We start from the raw sequence: 17329 nt of genomic DNA, 5'->3' as shown, positions 1-17329 counted from the left end.
TGGAATGAATTAAACTTTACAAAGTTAAAATAGATCTGAATTGTTCTCCCTTCAGATTACTGGACGTGTCAAAACTTCCCACTTGCAAAGTTTTGCTTTGTTTCTTGCATGGTGCATATCTTTTAAAGTAGGAAAAGTCTCACACTGTGTACCATCACTCGTGCTAAATACATCCTTTCTGCCTCCTGCTCATCACAGACAGTGCATCATTTGCAGTGTTTGGGTCTGATGATTTGCACACCCAGAGGCAGCACATCATTTTGACACCTAAAACACCAATTTATCTCTGTTAGGAGAAATCAAGTTATAGAGGGGAACAGTGGGACACAGCCTAATTTGAAATCTATAAAGGGCGTTGGAATTAATTAAATTTGGGTGAACTGAGACTGTTTTCAGATGCAGACTAATGCTTTGAGATGATGTCATGCTTTTATTTTCTGTGTTAGACAGGGCTATGAAGAACTGGAAAGACAGCTGAAAGAAGTCTTTAAGGAAAGGAGCAACATACTTCACCAACTGCTAAAAACTTCTAAAGAACTTCAGGGAATTAAAGTAAACCTTCAGGTTAGGTTCTGTCTCAGTTTTTATAGAATTACTTACCTCAATATTTTCTTACTGGTATCTGTTAATTACAAAAAAAAATACGTTTCTGGTTTGGTTTTAAACATTAAATGTCTGAATAATTATTATTTTGTTTATTTTGTTTATTTTGTTGTTTTTGTACTTAATATAAACACAGTGTTTTCATGGAAAGTTTTACCCTAATGAGTTGGGCCCTCCCTTTGTCTACTAAACAGAAATAAAGTAACAAGTAGGTTGAAAATGCTGCTCTGGATTTGAGGTCCCAAAATCACCAGACATTCAGCTAAGAGTGCACTTTTCTTTTCCCAGTGGAGTCTGTTGGTGTGGTGAAAACTCATTATCAGCTGAGATTTGTCTCTGTATTTCATGCCTTTTTAAAGGACACTGTTTTTCTGACAACACATTTTTATATCCCTGTTGATGGAAGCTAGATGGGAAAAATAAAAGGAGGAAAAGCACTATACCTGTTCACAGGAGAATGCTAGTGCTGTGTATCAGTACTGTGCTGTATTATATTATTATGTTATATTGTCTTATATTCCAGACTTCTCTGGTTTTAATTAATGGGGTTTTTTTAGTGCTTTATTACTATTATTGTAGGGTTTTTCTTCTTACCTTTTAGGGAAATGTGCTTCTCCTTGAAGCAAAGTTATTTTAGAATGCAGCACAGCAGAAGGTAATATTCAGCAAAATTACACTGTGAGATGTTTTAGACTCAGCACTGCAGACATCCAGATACGAGCAAATAGCTGTAGTATTATCTTCTGTATATACACACTGACCTTTTTCATATAATTCTAATGCTTTTAGTGATTTGACTGTTTCTAAATGTACTTATTTGATGAGCTCTCCTTAATTATTTGAAAAACAGTTGTGTACATTTAGCTGTGCTTGAGTCACAGTAAAAAAAGTCAGTCTATCCCTCCATTTTTCATAAGTGGCAATTTATTAACAGGGGGCAAATTAATAATTTCACGGATGAATAATTAAAAATCTCTTTGGTAATAGAGTTTTTTCATTGCTATCAGTCTTTGAAAAATGATGAAGCATCGACCAAAAGTGACGTACAGAAACTCCTAGAACTGGGAATAAAGCAAAGGTAAGACCCTCACCTACTTCCTTCTCTTGCTATTTCCTGACTGAAAACTGTCAGACTGGCAAATTTCACCTTTCTTTTACTTTATAAACACTACTCTATTCCAGAGTCTGCTGATTGTAACAGTGAAAGAAAGGCAGGGAATGCTGTTTTTGAAACAAATAATGGATTTGCTGATATTGGACATATAGTTGGAAAAGATACTAAAATGCTATAGAGAGACATCTGCTAAAGGAGGGTATTTTGAATTTCTCAGGAAGATTTAGTCGTGAAATTTTCCTTAAGAAAGAAAATCAGACTCTTTAGAAATTTGAATTGTTAAAATGTCTCAATATCTGAATTTAGAGATGATGATATAATATATTTATATATTTATTTACTCAGGCCTCCTAATTAAATGTTCATGCACGCAGACACTCCAAATCACTAGTCATTGTGCAAGGAATACTTGCTCTGGATGATCTACGAGGAAGGGAGTTAGGAGGAGAGAGAAGTATTCACTTCAGATTATTCATTGAGCACTTAAAAAATAATGAGTTTCCATGGCTGGGAATGCAGGTTCCCAGCCTAGTCCTTAGTCTCAGGTTTCCTAGTGTTTCATTGCAAGTAAGCCTCATCATTCTGTGTCTCTTAATTCTTGGAATTCTGACCAGCAAATAGAAACATCAATACAATTTTAATAACAAGAAAACATAAGTAATATAGTGACTGCTTTTGCTGAAAATATAGTATATAATGTATGCATCTATACTTCATATTTTTCCTTAGTAAAAACATATAGTAAGAAACTTTATTAATTTCATTCTTCTTTCATTGTTAGAAATGCAATAATTAATTTCCATGGCCATCTTATTGTTGATATTGTATTTATTAGAACTACATATGAAATTGCATTGTTATAGAGAAGCTGTGTGAGAAAATGACCTTCAAGTCTTCAATACACAACATTTAAGATCCACAATACAACACCAATAAAAGTCCTTATTTTTGCTGTGATAGAGAAGGGTCAAATACTTAAGGATCTTTCAGGTATTCCAGACTAATTCATTAAATGATAAAGGCAAGACTTCAGCTGATGTCCTATTTAAACACTCAGGTGGCTTGGGTGTAGCTTAAGGTGGACATCTCAGCTGTCCTTGGCACAGACTCCATCCTTCATCATAAATGGAGGTGGTTTTGTGGTGGTTTGGTTGTTGAGCAACTTTCTTTTATGAAATGGGATGTTTAGTAAATAGATCTCCATTGCAGATGGGAAAATTGAGTCTGCTAAGAGAAAATTTTACTACATACTACAAGTATTCTTCCTAATCTCTCCCTTAAATCACAACTTACGGTCTCTCAAGGTCCACCCAGAAGTACCCGTTGACTTTTGCCTCTTGGGATTCCAGCCACTGAGTATCCTGCACAAAAGCAGCTCCCAGAGACAGAGACTAGATCAGTGCAACCTGCTGCTGAGCAGCCCACCCCCTCCTTCAGAAAATAAAAGACAGCAATAATAAAATAAACAGAATAGTACAAGGAAATGCCTTGGAGCTACTGCTGTGGCCAGCTATTTACAGACTTACTGGGTTTCATTTCCAGGGAAGTGTAGAAGTTCAGTGTTAAAAATTGTACCAAGGAATCCTCCTCGTAGAATTTCACTAAGGAAGGATCACAGTTTATTTTTCAGGAGCCTCAGACCGTATTTCATCTGCAGTAAATCAAGAATGGTGAGCTTAGATCTATTTATTATTGAAACCAAAATTCAAAATACAGCCCAGTGTTAATCTTATGATCTTTCTTTGGACAAACATGAGCTGCATTTGGTGTAAACATGACTTTGATTGTGCTCTACAACGATGATACAGTGAAGTTTAGAGTGCTAGAATCCTTAGCTTGTGTAAGTGAATTTTGTTCTGCTGACTGCAAATTAGATTTTTTTTTTAAATTCCTTCTGTGTAAATTCCTCAATGCTTCCCAAGTAGCAAGTAAAACTTGGTCACTTACTATAATGCCCCAAGTTTTATTCTTTCTGTGCATCATCAGTGCTTGGAAATCATGGCAGCTGTTTGTGCTAATGGAGTATTGGTTTCGTGCTGCTCAATCACTTTTTCAATTAAATCTACTCTGTACCAGCATTGCTGAAATGGCTGAAAGTAGTAGGGTTGTCAGCTAGCAAGAAAGATGATCCAGCAGCTAACAAGTTTTGTTCTTGTATAAACTAAGTGGTTTCCATTCCAGCTCAGTTTTCACTGGACTAAATTATTATCTGTGTGTAAACCCAGTTTTGTGTTGATCTTTGCTGGAAGTTTATCTGTGCAACCAACAGCCCCGAAGAACCTCTGCAGCTGTTTTGAAATATGTTGCTCTACTACTTTGCCCCAGCTCCAAAATGTGTCATGTGCCATGGATAGAAAATTCTTGCAATGTGGAGAAATTCTCTGCATCGGTAACGCGAAGGGTTTTTTTTGTTTCAAGTGAAACCCAATCCAAGTAATTATCCTGGTTTTGTCTGTTTTGGGTTTTTTTGAATGCCAGAATCTTCTACTGAATGTTGTGTCTCTAAAAAGTGCAAAGTGGAGGCTGAATTTTATCAGAGCATGATTCATTTATTTATTTTAAAGCAGGTATAAACTGGTTCTTATTGACAATAGTATGACTCCATATCAATGCATTTTGAGTAGCCCAGTTTCCTCACTTTTTTGGTGCCAGTCCTTTTCTGCTAGAAATTATACACCAACAGATGTTTTGCACAGCAGGCTATTCAGCAGATATAAACAGTGGCTAATTTCCATCATAGCTAATTTTTGTCTCGTATTCTCACTATGGGCTTCATGGGGTTGTTATGATTTTATTTGGAAGTCTCATAGACAAAGTACATCTGTCTGCCACTCTGAATAATTAAAAGTGCCCTTTCTTCAATCTGAAGAATTATTTCCTGATGGACACTTGTGTTGAAGTTCGTGTTTTTTGTGTTTTCAACAAACCAGGGAAGAAATGAAATCTCTCCAGGAAGCCTTTCAAAAGCAGCTTAAAGAGGCAACGGAGAAAGCAGAGAAGCAGCAGGCTACCGTGAGTGATTCCCTGGCCTTCTCTCGTTATTTTTGGTTTTCTTATGTTTTTTTTTTCCTTAATCTTGCCTTGGGAATGTGTTATTAGCTCAAATAACTTTTTATGGAAAAAAGATAAATGGATTTCATGTATGTGTTAGCACCCTGCAAGCCTCAGAAGAAAGGAGCTGAAAAAAAGGTTTGTGTGTTCAAAAGCGCTAAGATTCCCTTCTTCCCTAATTTCTGTGGGATTTAGGGATGTGTATGTCTGGAGACTTGGGCCTAAATCCTCTCCCCTGGTTAGATTACCTTTATGGACCCTATATCTCATCCAAACTAATGCACACTGTCATACATCCACGGACTTTTTTTGAATCACTACAGATTTTCAGCAACAAGATGAATAGTAGAGTGTCCAGTGTCCAGTTTTGACCATAGTAAAACTAATTATCAGTGTAGGAAGGTATTATTAAGAGCCATTAAGATTTCATGCTTTATTGAAATTATGTTTCTAGATAAATTGTACAATTTTTTGTGTAGGAATGAAGTGTTGTGGAGCATAAATTGCCACATTTTGCTATTGCAGGAAAAAAAAGTAGAATCACGTTTTCTAAGGTGTGAAAAGGAAATTTTTCCTATGTTGGTTAGTAATATTCCTATAACATGGACACCACTGAGCATAAGTTGACTAGATAATCCCCAGAGGTTCCTTCAAACCTTAAGTGTTCTGTGATTTGAACTCTATACCTGAAAACAAGCTGCTAGAAGGGTTTATAAATCTATTTTTTGTTTCATATTGGATAACTACTGATTTATTTACTGAGATCCCACTGTCTTTCAGGTTCATGAAACCAGATTTCCTCCAAGACAGTGGTTTAAAAGTAATTATTAAATTTAGCAAATACTTACAGTGATATGATTTGCATGTGGCTTTATGTCCTTGGTGAACAAGATGTGAGAGTGCATGTTTTACATGCTGCCTTCTAATTAGAAATAGCATAGATTTTGGACCAAACTATTCCTTTTGCAAGTTTCTTTCAATTAATATGATTTTTGAAAACACATTTTTTTACCTTTGTTGCTCAGATGTCTGAAGTGTAAAGGTACTGTTTTACCTGATCTTGTGTCCCACACATGCAATTAGTGGATTTTTGGTACATGTAATTTTGTCTAGAGAAAAAAAAGGAACTTATTTCTTCTTGAGGGGTGGAGAGAAGTAATCAAAGCTGTATTGAGCTTGGAAAGGGGAACATATTTTGTGGGGTTTTTTCTCAAAAGCCAGGGCAGCATATATCCAGAAAAATAAATCTGCACTTCAGTTTTAAGGTGGTTTTGTACTGAGGCAATCTGTATAAAATCATACAATCACAGACTGTTAAGGGATTGGAATGTTGTCTTTTTTTCAGGTGCACGAACACATTCCCACTGACTTTAAAAGCACAATGAATTCTAGTCCTACAAATGAAAGGTGGAATACTTATTTCATTATTTAATCTCTATACTAGATTTTGATATTCAAGACTAATTCAGCTGTGGGTTACATAAATCTCAGATGTAGTGCATGGATTACTTGCCTTGTTTGTTTTTGTGATATAGCACTGCTTTTAATTTGAGCAACGCTGCCTTGTGTAAATTCAGTCCCTACCCTAGCTTTGGGAAGAGCACAAGATTTATTGTACACAAAATCTACTGTTAACTGGGAGCAAAATACCACCTAGTGCAGAAACCAGAAAAAACTCCTCTGAGTTTATAACAGAACTTGGCTTTGGAGTGTTGGCAGATGGTTGGAGAAGCTGAATTCTCAAGCTGTATTCCAATACTTGCCACTAATAGCATATTAAACTTGCTGCTAATTCTAAGGAAAGCAGAAATGTGTCCTTGGTTTGTGATATTTACTTCTTTATGCCTCAGGGTACAATGTACATAATGAAGCTCGACAATACAGCGAGACTGAATGAATATTTAAAAAGCACATCAGATCCTCACCTGAAAAAATGTAGAAATGGAAATAGATATTATTACTGACACACAAGGTTACTTTATACCTGGCTTTTCCATGTGTTTCACATTTTTCTGGAAGCAATGTGAAATCTATGGAAGAAGGTCTAGGTATTTTGAGGCAAGACTAGGTACAGGAGAGGAGCTTGAATCTCATTCTAATTTAATGAATTGTGAGACTGGCTTCTAGCCTAATTAAAGCACATCTTATTCTATAGGATTTGGTGAAGTAAATCTTGATTTTCATCAGAGTTAATAAGAGCAGAATTTCTCAAAGACTAATAAAACACTGGTGGGCGAGGGAAGGGTGGAAATACATATTTCTTTTCTGCACTTACCGTGGAGGCATAGTACAGTGCTTACTGTAGGTATGTTAATTGGCTGTTTATATTCAACAGGCAACACCTGCCTGAAGGTGTTCTTTATTAGGTAAATGTAGAAGTGTAAGTAAGAATTTACAGGAATTAAGTCAAATTACATGAAAAGTAACCTGGGAATTATTCAAGGACTCTGACCAAACCAAGAGAACAAAGGAGACAGCACAGCAAAACATTAGACTTTGCATCCATGGCTTCTTGTGCAATACGTGGCAAGACTCTTCACTATCCTTGCACAAATGATTCATCAGAAAGAGAGTTATCAGTGTTCTTGCGCTTGCTTTTCCATTATTTGACCCTTTAAGGCTGGAGAAACCAACAACTAGCTAAGAGCCAAAGAAGTTGCTGCTCTGAGCAACTGCTGACCTGTTGGTGGGTACCAACTCTAGTTGGTAGGTGCCATCTCAAAGGGCAGCCAGTGGAGCTGCTGCTGGGTAGTAACAACTTCCTGAGGGTAGAAGCAGCAGCTCAGGCTTGAGGAAGGTAAAAGGATGTGTAAAGACACTCCTGCCCTTTAGTAATCACACTGAGGGCTGACCTGGGGGTCCCTTTCTGGATCCTTCTGGATTGTCTTCTGCATCTGGAGTGCTAACCCACAGAGAACAGCAGCACTCCATCTTGAGATGGGTCTTTTCCAGGAACTTTATGGCAGACCTCAGACACGTTTAAGCCTATTGTGTCAGCTGCTCTGTCTGGGATAATAAAATATGCAGAAAAACACTAGTTATGATAAGGATGCTTTAAATTTTAGACTGTGCTGCCAAGTTCAACATATCTCTGAAACAGTCTTCCAGAAAGCTTTTGGTGTGAAGGGGCTTCTCTAGAGACCGTCCCACACTAGAACTGTGTATTTATTTTTATACCAAAAAGCATTTCAGAAGGTCCATACTGAGTTTAGTTATACAACGTGCCCATAAAATGTGTAAGACATTGTTCCAAAAAAACTGGTGTCCTCTTTAATAATCAATGAAGGTTAACAGAGCTTTTTGTACTGCACTTAACATCAAATACCTAAGCCATTTATAATAAGGTTTTGTACAGTGAAAAAAGATATTAATAATGTCAAGCTATTATCTCTAAATGTGAAGTGGAACCACTTCTTCCAGAAACAGCATTAGAGACCACAGACTAATTTTCACTTTTGTTAACAAAAAGGCACAGGGCAAATGGCATGTGTAAACTTGAAAGTGTTTTATTTTGTTTGGATTTTTTTCAGTGAATTAGTAGAATAAGTAGTAATTCTGTATTTCTTCATTGGGTTAAAAGGCTCTTAGAGCCTCTTGGAGAAGGGCTCTTTGCTTTGCTGCCCTTCATGCTAACTGCTTGCAGTTAAGAAATAGCTATATTTTTAGCAAGTTTACAAAGTTATTTCCCATTAACTGCAGTTAAAATTTATAAAAAGAGCTGGATAGCTCTGGATGTGGGAGAAAATAAAGAATGAAACGTGGAAACACTCAAAAATAGTTTGTCTAGAGTAAGCTTAGTCTACCTTTTATGTGTTGTTCCTGTTGGTATTTTATATCATGCTAGCAATTTTTAAGATACGTTGATGGAATTGTTTGACAATATAATTGCAGTGCTGTCTGTCAAAATGAAGGAGAAAATAGGTCTGTGTAATTTCCTTTTTCCCAGTTGCTCAGTGTTCACTATGAAAAATGAGAATTAAGTAACACATTATGCATGACTTATAAAAAAAACCCATACCCAATGTGGTTATTTTGAAATCAGGAGGGTATTTTCAGTAATAAAAAACTAATATGTGGGGAATATATTAATAGCCCTAATAAATTAGGCCTAATAAATTAGCCCTAATAAAGGCTAATATACGGGGAATTTAATTCAGTGTTATCCTCACGCCTGCAAGACTTTTAATAAAAAAATCAGATGTTCCTTTCACTTCAAAAATATTTATTTTGTTTAGTAAAAGTTTTTATGACTTCATGTTCCCAAAGTCCTAAATGTTTCTTTGATAAAAGTCTCTTTTACTAATCAAACTTGCAGCTTAAAAGTTATATTCATGTAAGAAGTAGGTAAAAAAACTATTTAGCTCTGCTTTTAACAGCATTTAACACTTCCTGTCTCCGGGATATAGAAGCAGTGTCCTTGCTTAGTATTGAAGAGTTTAACCTTAGAACAACATATTTTCATTAGGTATTTTCATAATTATGGCACTTAAAGGGAGACAACATGTGAAAAGCGTTGAATGTCAAACAAGAACAAAACGTGGGTAGAAGGGAGGAAGAAATGTAGGAAGTTTTTTTGTTCAATTATTTAGGTTTTGTCCCTCTTAATTTAGAGCTCAGTGTAAATGCCTGTTCTTGTTTATTGTGCTATCAGGATTTAGTGACTGAGAGCAGAATTTTTACATCTCTTCTGGGAAATGGTGTTATGCCTTGTCCTTGAGACTGACTAAAAGCATCGTGCAAATGGTCTGATAGAGACTGACCTGCCTTAAAGCATGAAATTATCCACATAGGTACACTTCAATGGGTAGGTTAGGTTATCTCTGTATGGGCTCCAGTACACAAGCCATATAAATCCCTCCTGTGTAACCCTCCACAGCTATACCTCATGACTAAGTGGTTCTTCAGCTGTTAGAGATTTAGAGGACCTTTAAAAATGCTGTTATAATATGAATGCAAAAATGAATGAATTCTTAATTAATACTGAAATTATTTTTTAAATGTTGTAAAAATATCTTCTAATTATTCAAATTATTCAAATGCATGTTTACACTCTGTAGGATGTCCGTATCAGTGATATAAGATGAATGTGTATGTGCATAGTAATCAACAAAATTACTGATTTAACCAACATATATTGCTGTTAAATTAATAGTGCTGGATTGTCCTAATTATCTCTTCCCTCAAAGATCCAAGCTATGTGGAAATAATAATTTTGGTGTCAAATCTCATTAATTATTTCATATATATTCATAGTTAGAAGCCAAATGCTTTGAAGGCATATTAATATTCTCCTGAACGTTAGGTCTAAGAAAGGGAACACTCTTTAATAGAGGTCAGTATATTATTTTTGTCAGTATTTAGTGGTAGCTGGCAATACTTTTGAACAGCTGAACAAACAAAATAACCATGCAAATAGCTATTTTATGTTTCTCCCCATTCATCTTGATCTCACATTTCAGTTGTGACCTCTATTTTTTGTTGTGCAAAATCTTCATATTTATTATCTAGTATACATGGACTAAATTTCAATAATTTTGTCCTTGCCAGGCAGGTGCTGAATATGTTTGTCCTCTGATAATCAAAGTATCATCCTCAGTGGTAGCTGGATGTGGAGTTAGTATTTCCACAGCCAAAGCACTTGGTATTTCTTTTACAAACTCTTCCAAACTTTTGTCTATTCATGCATGTCAGGTGGCTCTAGTCTCATGGACTCCTTACCTACATTTCTGTCTTAAGTGATAATAGAATTCTGTGACTTCCCTTTTGATACAAGTGAGGGTGATATCAAGTTCAGTGACATTTTTCAAGTTACTGACGTGTCTGCTTGAGTTTGGACATGATTCTAAGAACAGCTGTTGTGTCGTGTAGATTCAGTGTCATTTTTTACCTACATGACATCCAAACCATGAATCTTTGGGTCAATGTCTCTCCAATCTAAATATTTTTTTCTTTACAGGGGTTTTGTTTTTCTTTACAAGTCTGTCCCAATGTCAGAATGACTGTAGCTTCCCTCGAACTTGGATAGAGTTTTGCATCAACAGGGAGAGAACACAGCATAGGCCATTGGGTAAATAGGGATGAGTATTTTCCTAATTGAGGTATCCAAGAGCATCTTCCTTAAAAATGACAGGAATGTGTTCTTTTAATCCTAGTTGTTGTCATTACATTGTCCTTTCTCCCACTGTATTCCATAAGCTGCGAGGAAAGCTCGGTCCTGAAAGAAAGTTAGACTGATTTCTAAAATCAGTGTTTTAAACTCTGTCTGATTAAATTCAGTCTTAAACCTAAGATTGGAGTTCTTAAGTTTCCAAGGCAAGTCATTGGCTTAATTAGGAACTAGAGACCACATGTGAATGCTTTTACATGTAATGCTCTTGATTCCACAGGAGAGTCTGATCAGAATCGAGGTGTTTATCTCATTAGGACCAGCCCCGTAGCATTCAAATCAAATAACTATGTTAGAAACCTGCCATGATAGATACATTCTTAGAGGGTAAAAAAAAAATTGTATGTCATAGAATCAGTTAATATTGTTGTAAAACTCCTTAGTTCTCTGAGGATCACATTGAACTTCCTTGTGAAAGATACGCACCATGTGTACTGGTGCAAAGCAAAAGTAAGCCTATTTATGTACAACAATTTTCTTCTTTGGATTGTAAGTTTTCTAGTAAATATGCTAAATGTTTGTAGATTTAGCAAATATTTAACTGTGGCCTGTACCAATTTGGCATATAAGCAAAATTTTTTGTTTTGGTGGTTGCTCTTTTTTTACCAAACTGTGAGAAGCATAAAAAAGTACTTCGTGGTTACAACTGATGTTCAGGTACATCTCAACAACTCACACTCAACATGTCTTTCAGATTAACTTTTTGAAGACTGAAATGGAAAGGAAGAGCAAAATGATCCGAGACCTCCAAAACGAGGTAAGGGGAACATTTACTGTCATCTCCGTTCAGGCCTCTTATTGAAAGCGACTGTGGTTTGGCTTCACGTATAAAGCACATTTTGTTGTAGTGGGCAGACAAAGCACTGGTGAATTGCTCTAAATAGAAAAGCAAAAATGACCGTGTGCATTTAGAAATAGTATTTTATTGAATGGAACTGTTGACTCCTTGCTACGGGTGCTTGGTTTGATAGTACACCTCTGGAACTCTTGCTGCTTTTTCAGAAGGGAAACTTAGTTCTGTAGATTACTGATACACAGTGAAACTTTGTTCACATTGTTATTATCTGCTTTAAAAAGAAACAGCAAGAGGAGGAGAAAGGAAATACAAGCTCAGAACTGAGATTCTTAATAAAATTTTAAACCCCCTCATATTCTTAAAATGTTTTCTTAAGCTCTGTATGCCATGAATATTAATCCCAGATTTATCCCAAAATTCCAGATAAAATATAAAACATGTTTTATTTAATTTTTTTTGGTATTAAACTGAATTTATTTTGAAATTTGATCTTGGAATAGAAACATAAAACGTTTGAGCAGCATCATATTTCTTTCCCTCCTTATCTTTTTCTCTGCAAACATCTTGCCTAAATCAGGGTGTAGTTACCGTTTCCATTGCTTCATTTTGCAAAGTTCTTTGCACTTGAAAATGTTATTTTTAATTTTATTCTTGTTTTCCTGCCAACCAGGCTTCTTGCCTTTGTCTGTTTTGTTCAGTTCTCTTGCTTTTCTTCTGAGTTTTGTGTGAGTGAAAACTTGATATCCTTAAAGCTGTTATTTCAACTGTGATCGCTGATGTCTTTGGTCTGTGAGAGTGTGTATATACGGGCAGTCTCAAAAATGTGAACATTCATTTTTATGTCCCAACAGTGCCCTAGTTTCAGCCAGGAAACTTGCTTTTTTTTCCCACCTGTGTACACTGGATGCTTTGCAACTGAGCCTGTTAATTATAATAAATCATATCAGTCTCATTCTATTGACCAGCCCTAAAACAATCTTGTCTCTTATTGCACGTAAGTAGATAAATAAATTCAAGCTGTCTGACTGATAATGATTTGCTTAGGTAGGTCAGTAGACTTCTGTAATATTTACAATGTTTATAGGACATTTTAGGAAATCTGCTTTGAAAGGAATCTTTCTTTTTGGCACCAAAAATTATTTACTTCTTAATTTAAAGATGGAGCATTTCACCAGCATTTTATTTCCTGATATCCTTCTGTCTGAAGTTGCAGGAGCTGAGTAAATTGGATGTACTGATGTTGCAAGCATTTCAGACCTATTATGGGGCCTTTCAGATTAACATTCAACTTGCATACCTACAACTTTATGTTTCCAGCTGCGGGACAGTCTGCAGAGTGACTAAACATCTCTATCACTGCCTGAAAAAAGAAGGGAAAATAAGAATGCTCAACAGTCCTTCCATTCAAAACATAAATATGTTGTCTTGGATACCCATAGATGTGCCAGTTTTATGAACCTGCTGTCCATTAGTTTCTCTAAATCTGTCTTGGATACTGGATACCTCCACAACTCTTTACACTATCAAATTCCCTCTCGCTTCACAGTTCTAAGTTTTTTTATGTCATTTTCTATTCTTCTCCCTTCAGTAAGTTTTTCTAAACTGTGAGTTGTTCCCTTATAGAGTCGACCAAGGTTTTATGGTCTTCTAATATAGCATTTTTTTGGTGGCTTCTAGGCACTTTGTATTTTTTTTTTGGTCATTTGACTGTTTTTTACTGTTCGCCTTATTCATACATCTCTCTTTTTCTACATCATCTCTTATTTATTTATCTCCCTTTCAGGAAATTGAATGTCTGTGTGATGGGTTTCTGTGTGGTTTACTCTTCTGCCACGGTGGTACCCGTTATTGCACTTCATCAGCAGTTGCAAACATTACTTCCTCTTGAACTCAGCCCGAGGAAACCCTTGAGGAAAAAAAAACCTTGAGAAAAAAACCAGAATAATGTTTTGTCTTGGGGGCTGCAGGGCTGGCTGCAGCCATTTCACTGTGTAGCTTCTTCCAGTCACGTTGCAAACGTCTGGTGCTAAATGCTTCAGTCTGGTTGGGGTCTCTGGGCTGTATGAAGAATGAAAGAGATTATTACTTCCCTTTAATATCTTGAAAAGTCCTTAAAGAATAGACAAACAGCGGGAAAATGTATAAAACTACATAAAAATAAAGTATAAGCCTTTTAATATAAGAACTGTAGCAGGATAAAAGTTTACTTTTAAGTAAAAATGTGAAATGAATGGTGACATCTATCAGATCATAAATATTTAAAGCATGCTTTTGATATGTGTCTCCTGGCACACCCGGTTGGGATTTCTGTCTGAGTTTTTAGGGAAGTACTTTGACTACAAAACAGCAGAGAAGATGGACAGTAATTTTGTGAGTCACTGAAGGAATAGTTTCTGCACTCCTGTATAAATATTATTTGGGGCATCTGTGATTAAAGCTTCTCAAAATTTAAAAAAAAAAAAAAAGAAATAGCACATTGAAAAATTGTAATTAATCTTAGAGGTAGAGCAATGATTAAGATGTAGATACTTGTTTAGATGGGAAGTAGAACACATCAAGCAAATAAAATAAATTTCCAGTGTACCAAGGCCTTCAGTGATGTGTGTTCTAGTCTAGCTCACCTGATCCTCCTTTTTTTCTCCATATATCCAAATTACCTGGGATTTAACTATTGTTGAAATGTTCCTGGAACTAAAAAAAAAAAAAGAAAAAAAATCCAAACCACAAAGAAATCCATCTGATTTGTATCACTCATCTTTTTTAGTTATTAAAATGATAAAAAATAAAGCGTGGGGATGTTTTACTTGGGAGAAGAAAAAGGCCACACTCATCCCTAGAGAAACAGTGAATTAATGTCCAGATACTTTAAATGGAACTCTGGAGCTTTCCAGTACATTCTACAAACGTTTCAAATTTGATGTGGGAATAAAAGGATTAAATCTATCAGGAGGAGTATAATAACAAAGGCATAACCAAGGGAAAGAGACTTCATATTATGTGCAGCAAAGAGGAAACGAGGTATAGTAAAAAAAAAATACAATAAAGATTTGGGTTTACAGGTTTTCAAAATTGCATGAGAGGCGATAAAGGCCTTTTTCCTCCACACCAGCCCCTGCACCCACCAAAATGCCCCCCTTCCCAAGACACAGGGGTTTTGCACACCTCCGTGTTTAACAACTGCAATTATATGTAGCTAAAAAATAATAAAAGGTAGGGAAAAGTTCAATGCAAGTACTTGATGGTGCTTGCATTCAGGTGATTCTTTTATTACTACCCTGTCCAAACACATTCATGTAGATAACTACTGGAAAAGTCTACACTAGTGTTCTGCTTTTGGTTTGGCTTGGTTTGGGTTTTTTTTTCTAATTTAATCAAATTATTTGAAATATTTCCTCTTTTTTTTTTTAATGATGTCATCTTGCAAGATGTTCCGAGAGCTGCAGGAAAAGATTGTGGGCACTGTTTATTCTGCACTTATTTTAGGAGGAAAAAAAGAGTAGTAATTGTGATTAAAGATATACGTGTGTAGTCCTAGCATGCCCTGGAAATCAGAAGCTCCAGCATTTTGTTCTTGGCTTGGTCAACTACACTTGTCTTGGGAGAAATTTGATTTTAGAGCATTGCTTAGCCCTGTGCATCAGCTACAGTGTGGAAAAGGAACCAAAAGCTACACCTAACTAATGGCTTTCTATCAAACTCCTATGCCATGTTTGCCAGTTCTCTAAAAGTAAGCACTAATATCAGTTTTGCTAAAATTAGACTGAAATTAAATGATACAATTTTGAGGAAATATGTTATCTAAGTCCTGCTTCCAATCACATTGCTTTAAAAATCTTGTTTGTTAGATTGGACATACTATATATTTAGTTAATTGATACCATTTTATATGTAGTTTTTGGAAGTGCTATCTGCATACAGATATATGGAGACAGAAAATGAAAGCAGAATAGCTACTCTTGTTCTTTCAAACTGCATTCACCCTCAGTTTTTACTGCCAAATTGTGAATTTTGCAATCTCAGGCTCTTCCTGTAAAAATCATTCCCTGTTTAGCCCTGTTCTTTCAGCACATGCCCTACTGCCATTCAGCTTTGCCATTTGGAGGTATGAATAGATGACATTCCAGCTGAATGCAGCAGCTGTGATGTGTGAGGAGAGGACTTTGCACAGAAAGGCAATTTTCAGGCTATTCAAGGCTTTGGAGGGAAAAAAAGTCGACAACAAAAATAGTCTGTGGTATGGAGGGAGACAAAAAAGTGCCAGATAGAGAGAATGGTGATTATGTGTCTAAAAATCCTCCCTTTTTTAGAGGTCTCTGAGTACTTCCTGCAAATACTAGAAAATATCTGTCAGGCTTGCAGCTGTAACATCGTGTGGATCGTGTTAATGTAGTCTGATAAAGGGCTGGCATGTAAATAGGAAATGCTCTTATTCTGAGAGGCTTCTATTATTGCCAAAGAAACCGAGGAGTTTTGAAATGCAGAAGCACAGGTGGAGCTGAGAAGCTGGGCAAAAATGTAGAGTAAATTGGAATACCTATAAAAAAACCACTTTGACAATTTTAACCGCTGGAGATGGGCTGCTACAGAACGAGAAACTCACTTCTATGCAGGAAATTATGCCAAAAGTGCTCCAAAAATAAAGCTGGAGCAGGATGCTGTGTTAACCCTTGTTTATGTCAGAAAAATCACGAGTCTTCAGAGCTGCCATTTGCCAAATCAGAACTGATTGTTTTGGTGCAAGTCTGAATATGCATGTACATATGGATTAATTTCTTAAATGAATGGTTTTTCTACACTGAAGTGTGCAGTGCATTTTCTTAGTTTGTTATTAATTTCCTGCTGGTACACCCATAAAAGCCACCTCTTCTCTACTGAGCAGTGGAGAATTGTTATTCAGGTTTTTACTTGAACACTGTAGCAGTCTTACATTAGACTTAGAAATGTGTATAAAATTGCTCTTATTTAAGCCATTTAATTAGGTTTTATTAGATAAGGACTGGCTTGTAATATTTGGGCAAAGCATTTTATAATCTTTCTGTGAATACCTACATTAAGGTATGTTAATAGCTTTATGGATTTACAACAATCCCATGTATTTATAGATTTGATGCAATGTTTTATACAAGGCAGTATATTCTTTTGCTGTTTAGACTGTGACAGAACTTTGAAAAACATGAATTATATAGAAGATGTATAGTAGTACAGCCAATACAAAGTAAACCAGAAATGGAAAATTAGTTACTAACTGCTGTAGCTCTCAGTAATATGTGGGGGGTTTTTTCTAAGAAGCACAGTTTTAAATCACAACCTTGTAAACAATACTTCTGCTCTATTCTTATATAAATTGTGGTTATGGCTTTAGTGGCGAGTAAATCATCCTACACAAGAATTTTCTCCAATCTCTCTGTGCTTAGCTGCACTAGTAAAGGATAAAGTCACAGCAGCAGAAAGTCTCACCTGATGGATTGGGAATTTCATGCCCTGCAGGATGAATTCAAGTGAATTGCATTGAATTATGGTGGGGACAGAAAACAAGAAAAGTCCCTTAGTGAAGCAGAAATTAAATTCTACGGCTTTGAGACTGTATCCTGATTCTGTT

At 36.0% G+C, this 17329-nt stretch overlaps 1 protein-coding gene across 2 annotated transcripts in view; it reads left to right on the top strand.

Annotated features, from left to right (window-relative positions):
* LUZP2 (leucine zipper protein 2) overlaps window positions 1–17329 on the top strand; it is a 130528-nt gene that overhangs the window by 58653 nt on the left and 54546 nt on the right. For both annotated transcript variants that reach the window (XM_027696448.1, XM_027696449.1), the window contains exons 2-5: window positions 447–564; window positions 1611–1681; window positions 4648–4729; window positions 11629–11691. In XM_027696448.1, coding sequence (XP_027552249.1) covers window positions 447–564; window positions 1611–1681; window positions 4648–4729; window positions 11629–11691 — 334 coding nt within the window. The remainder of the gene's footprint in view (window positions 1–446; window positions 565–1610; window positions 1682–4647; window positions 4730–11628; window positions 11692–17329) is intronic.

The sequence above is a fragment of the Neopelma chrysocephalum genome, unplaced genomic scaffold, assembly GCF_003984885.1.
Source record: "Neopelma chrysocephalum unplaced genomic scaffold, ASM398488v2 Primary Assembly neopelma1_106b, whole genome shotgun sequence".
NCBI classification, from domain to species: domain Eukaryota; kingdom Metazoa; phylum Chordata; class Aves; order Passeriformes; family Pipridae; genus Neopelma; species Neopelma chrysocephalum.
Note: the sequence above shows the minus strand (reverse complement) of the source record. Positions and strands in the feature narration are given on the sequence as shown.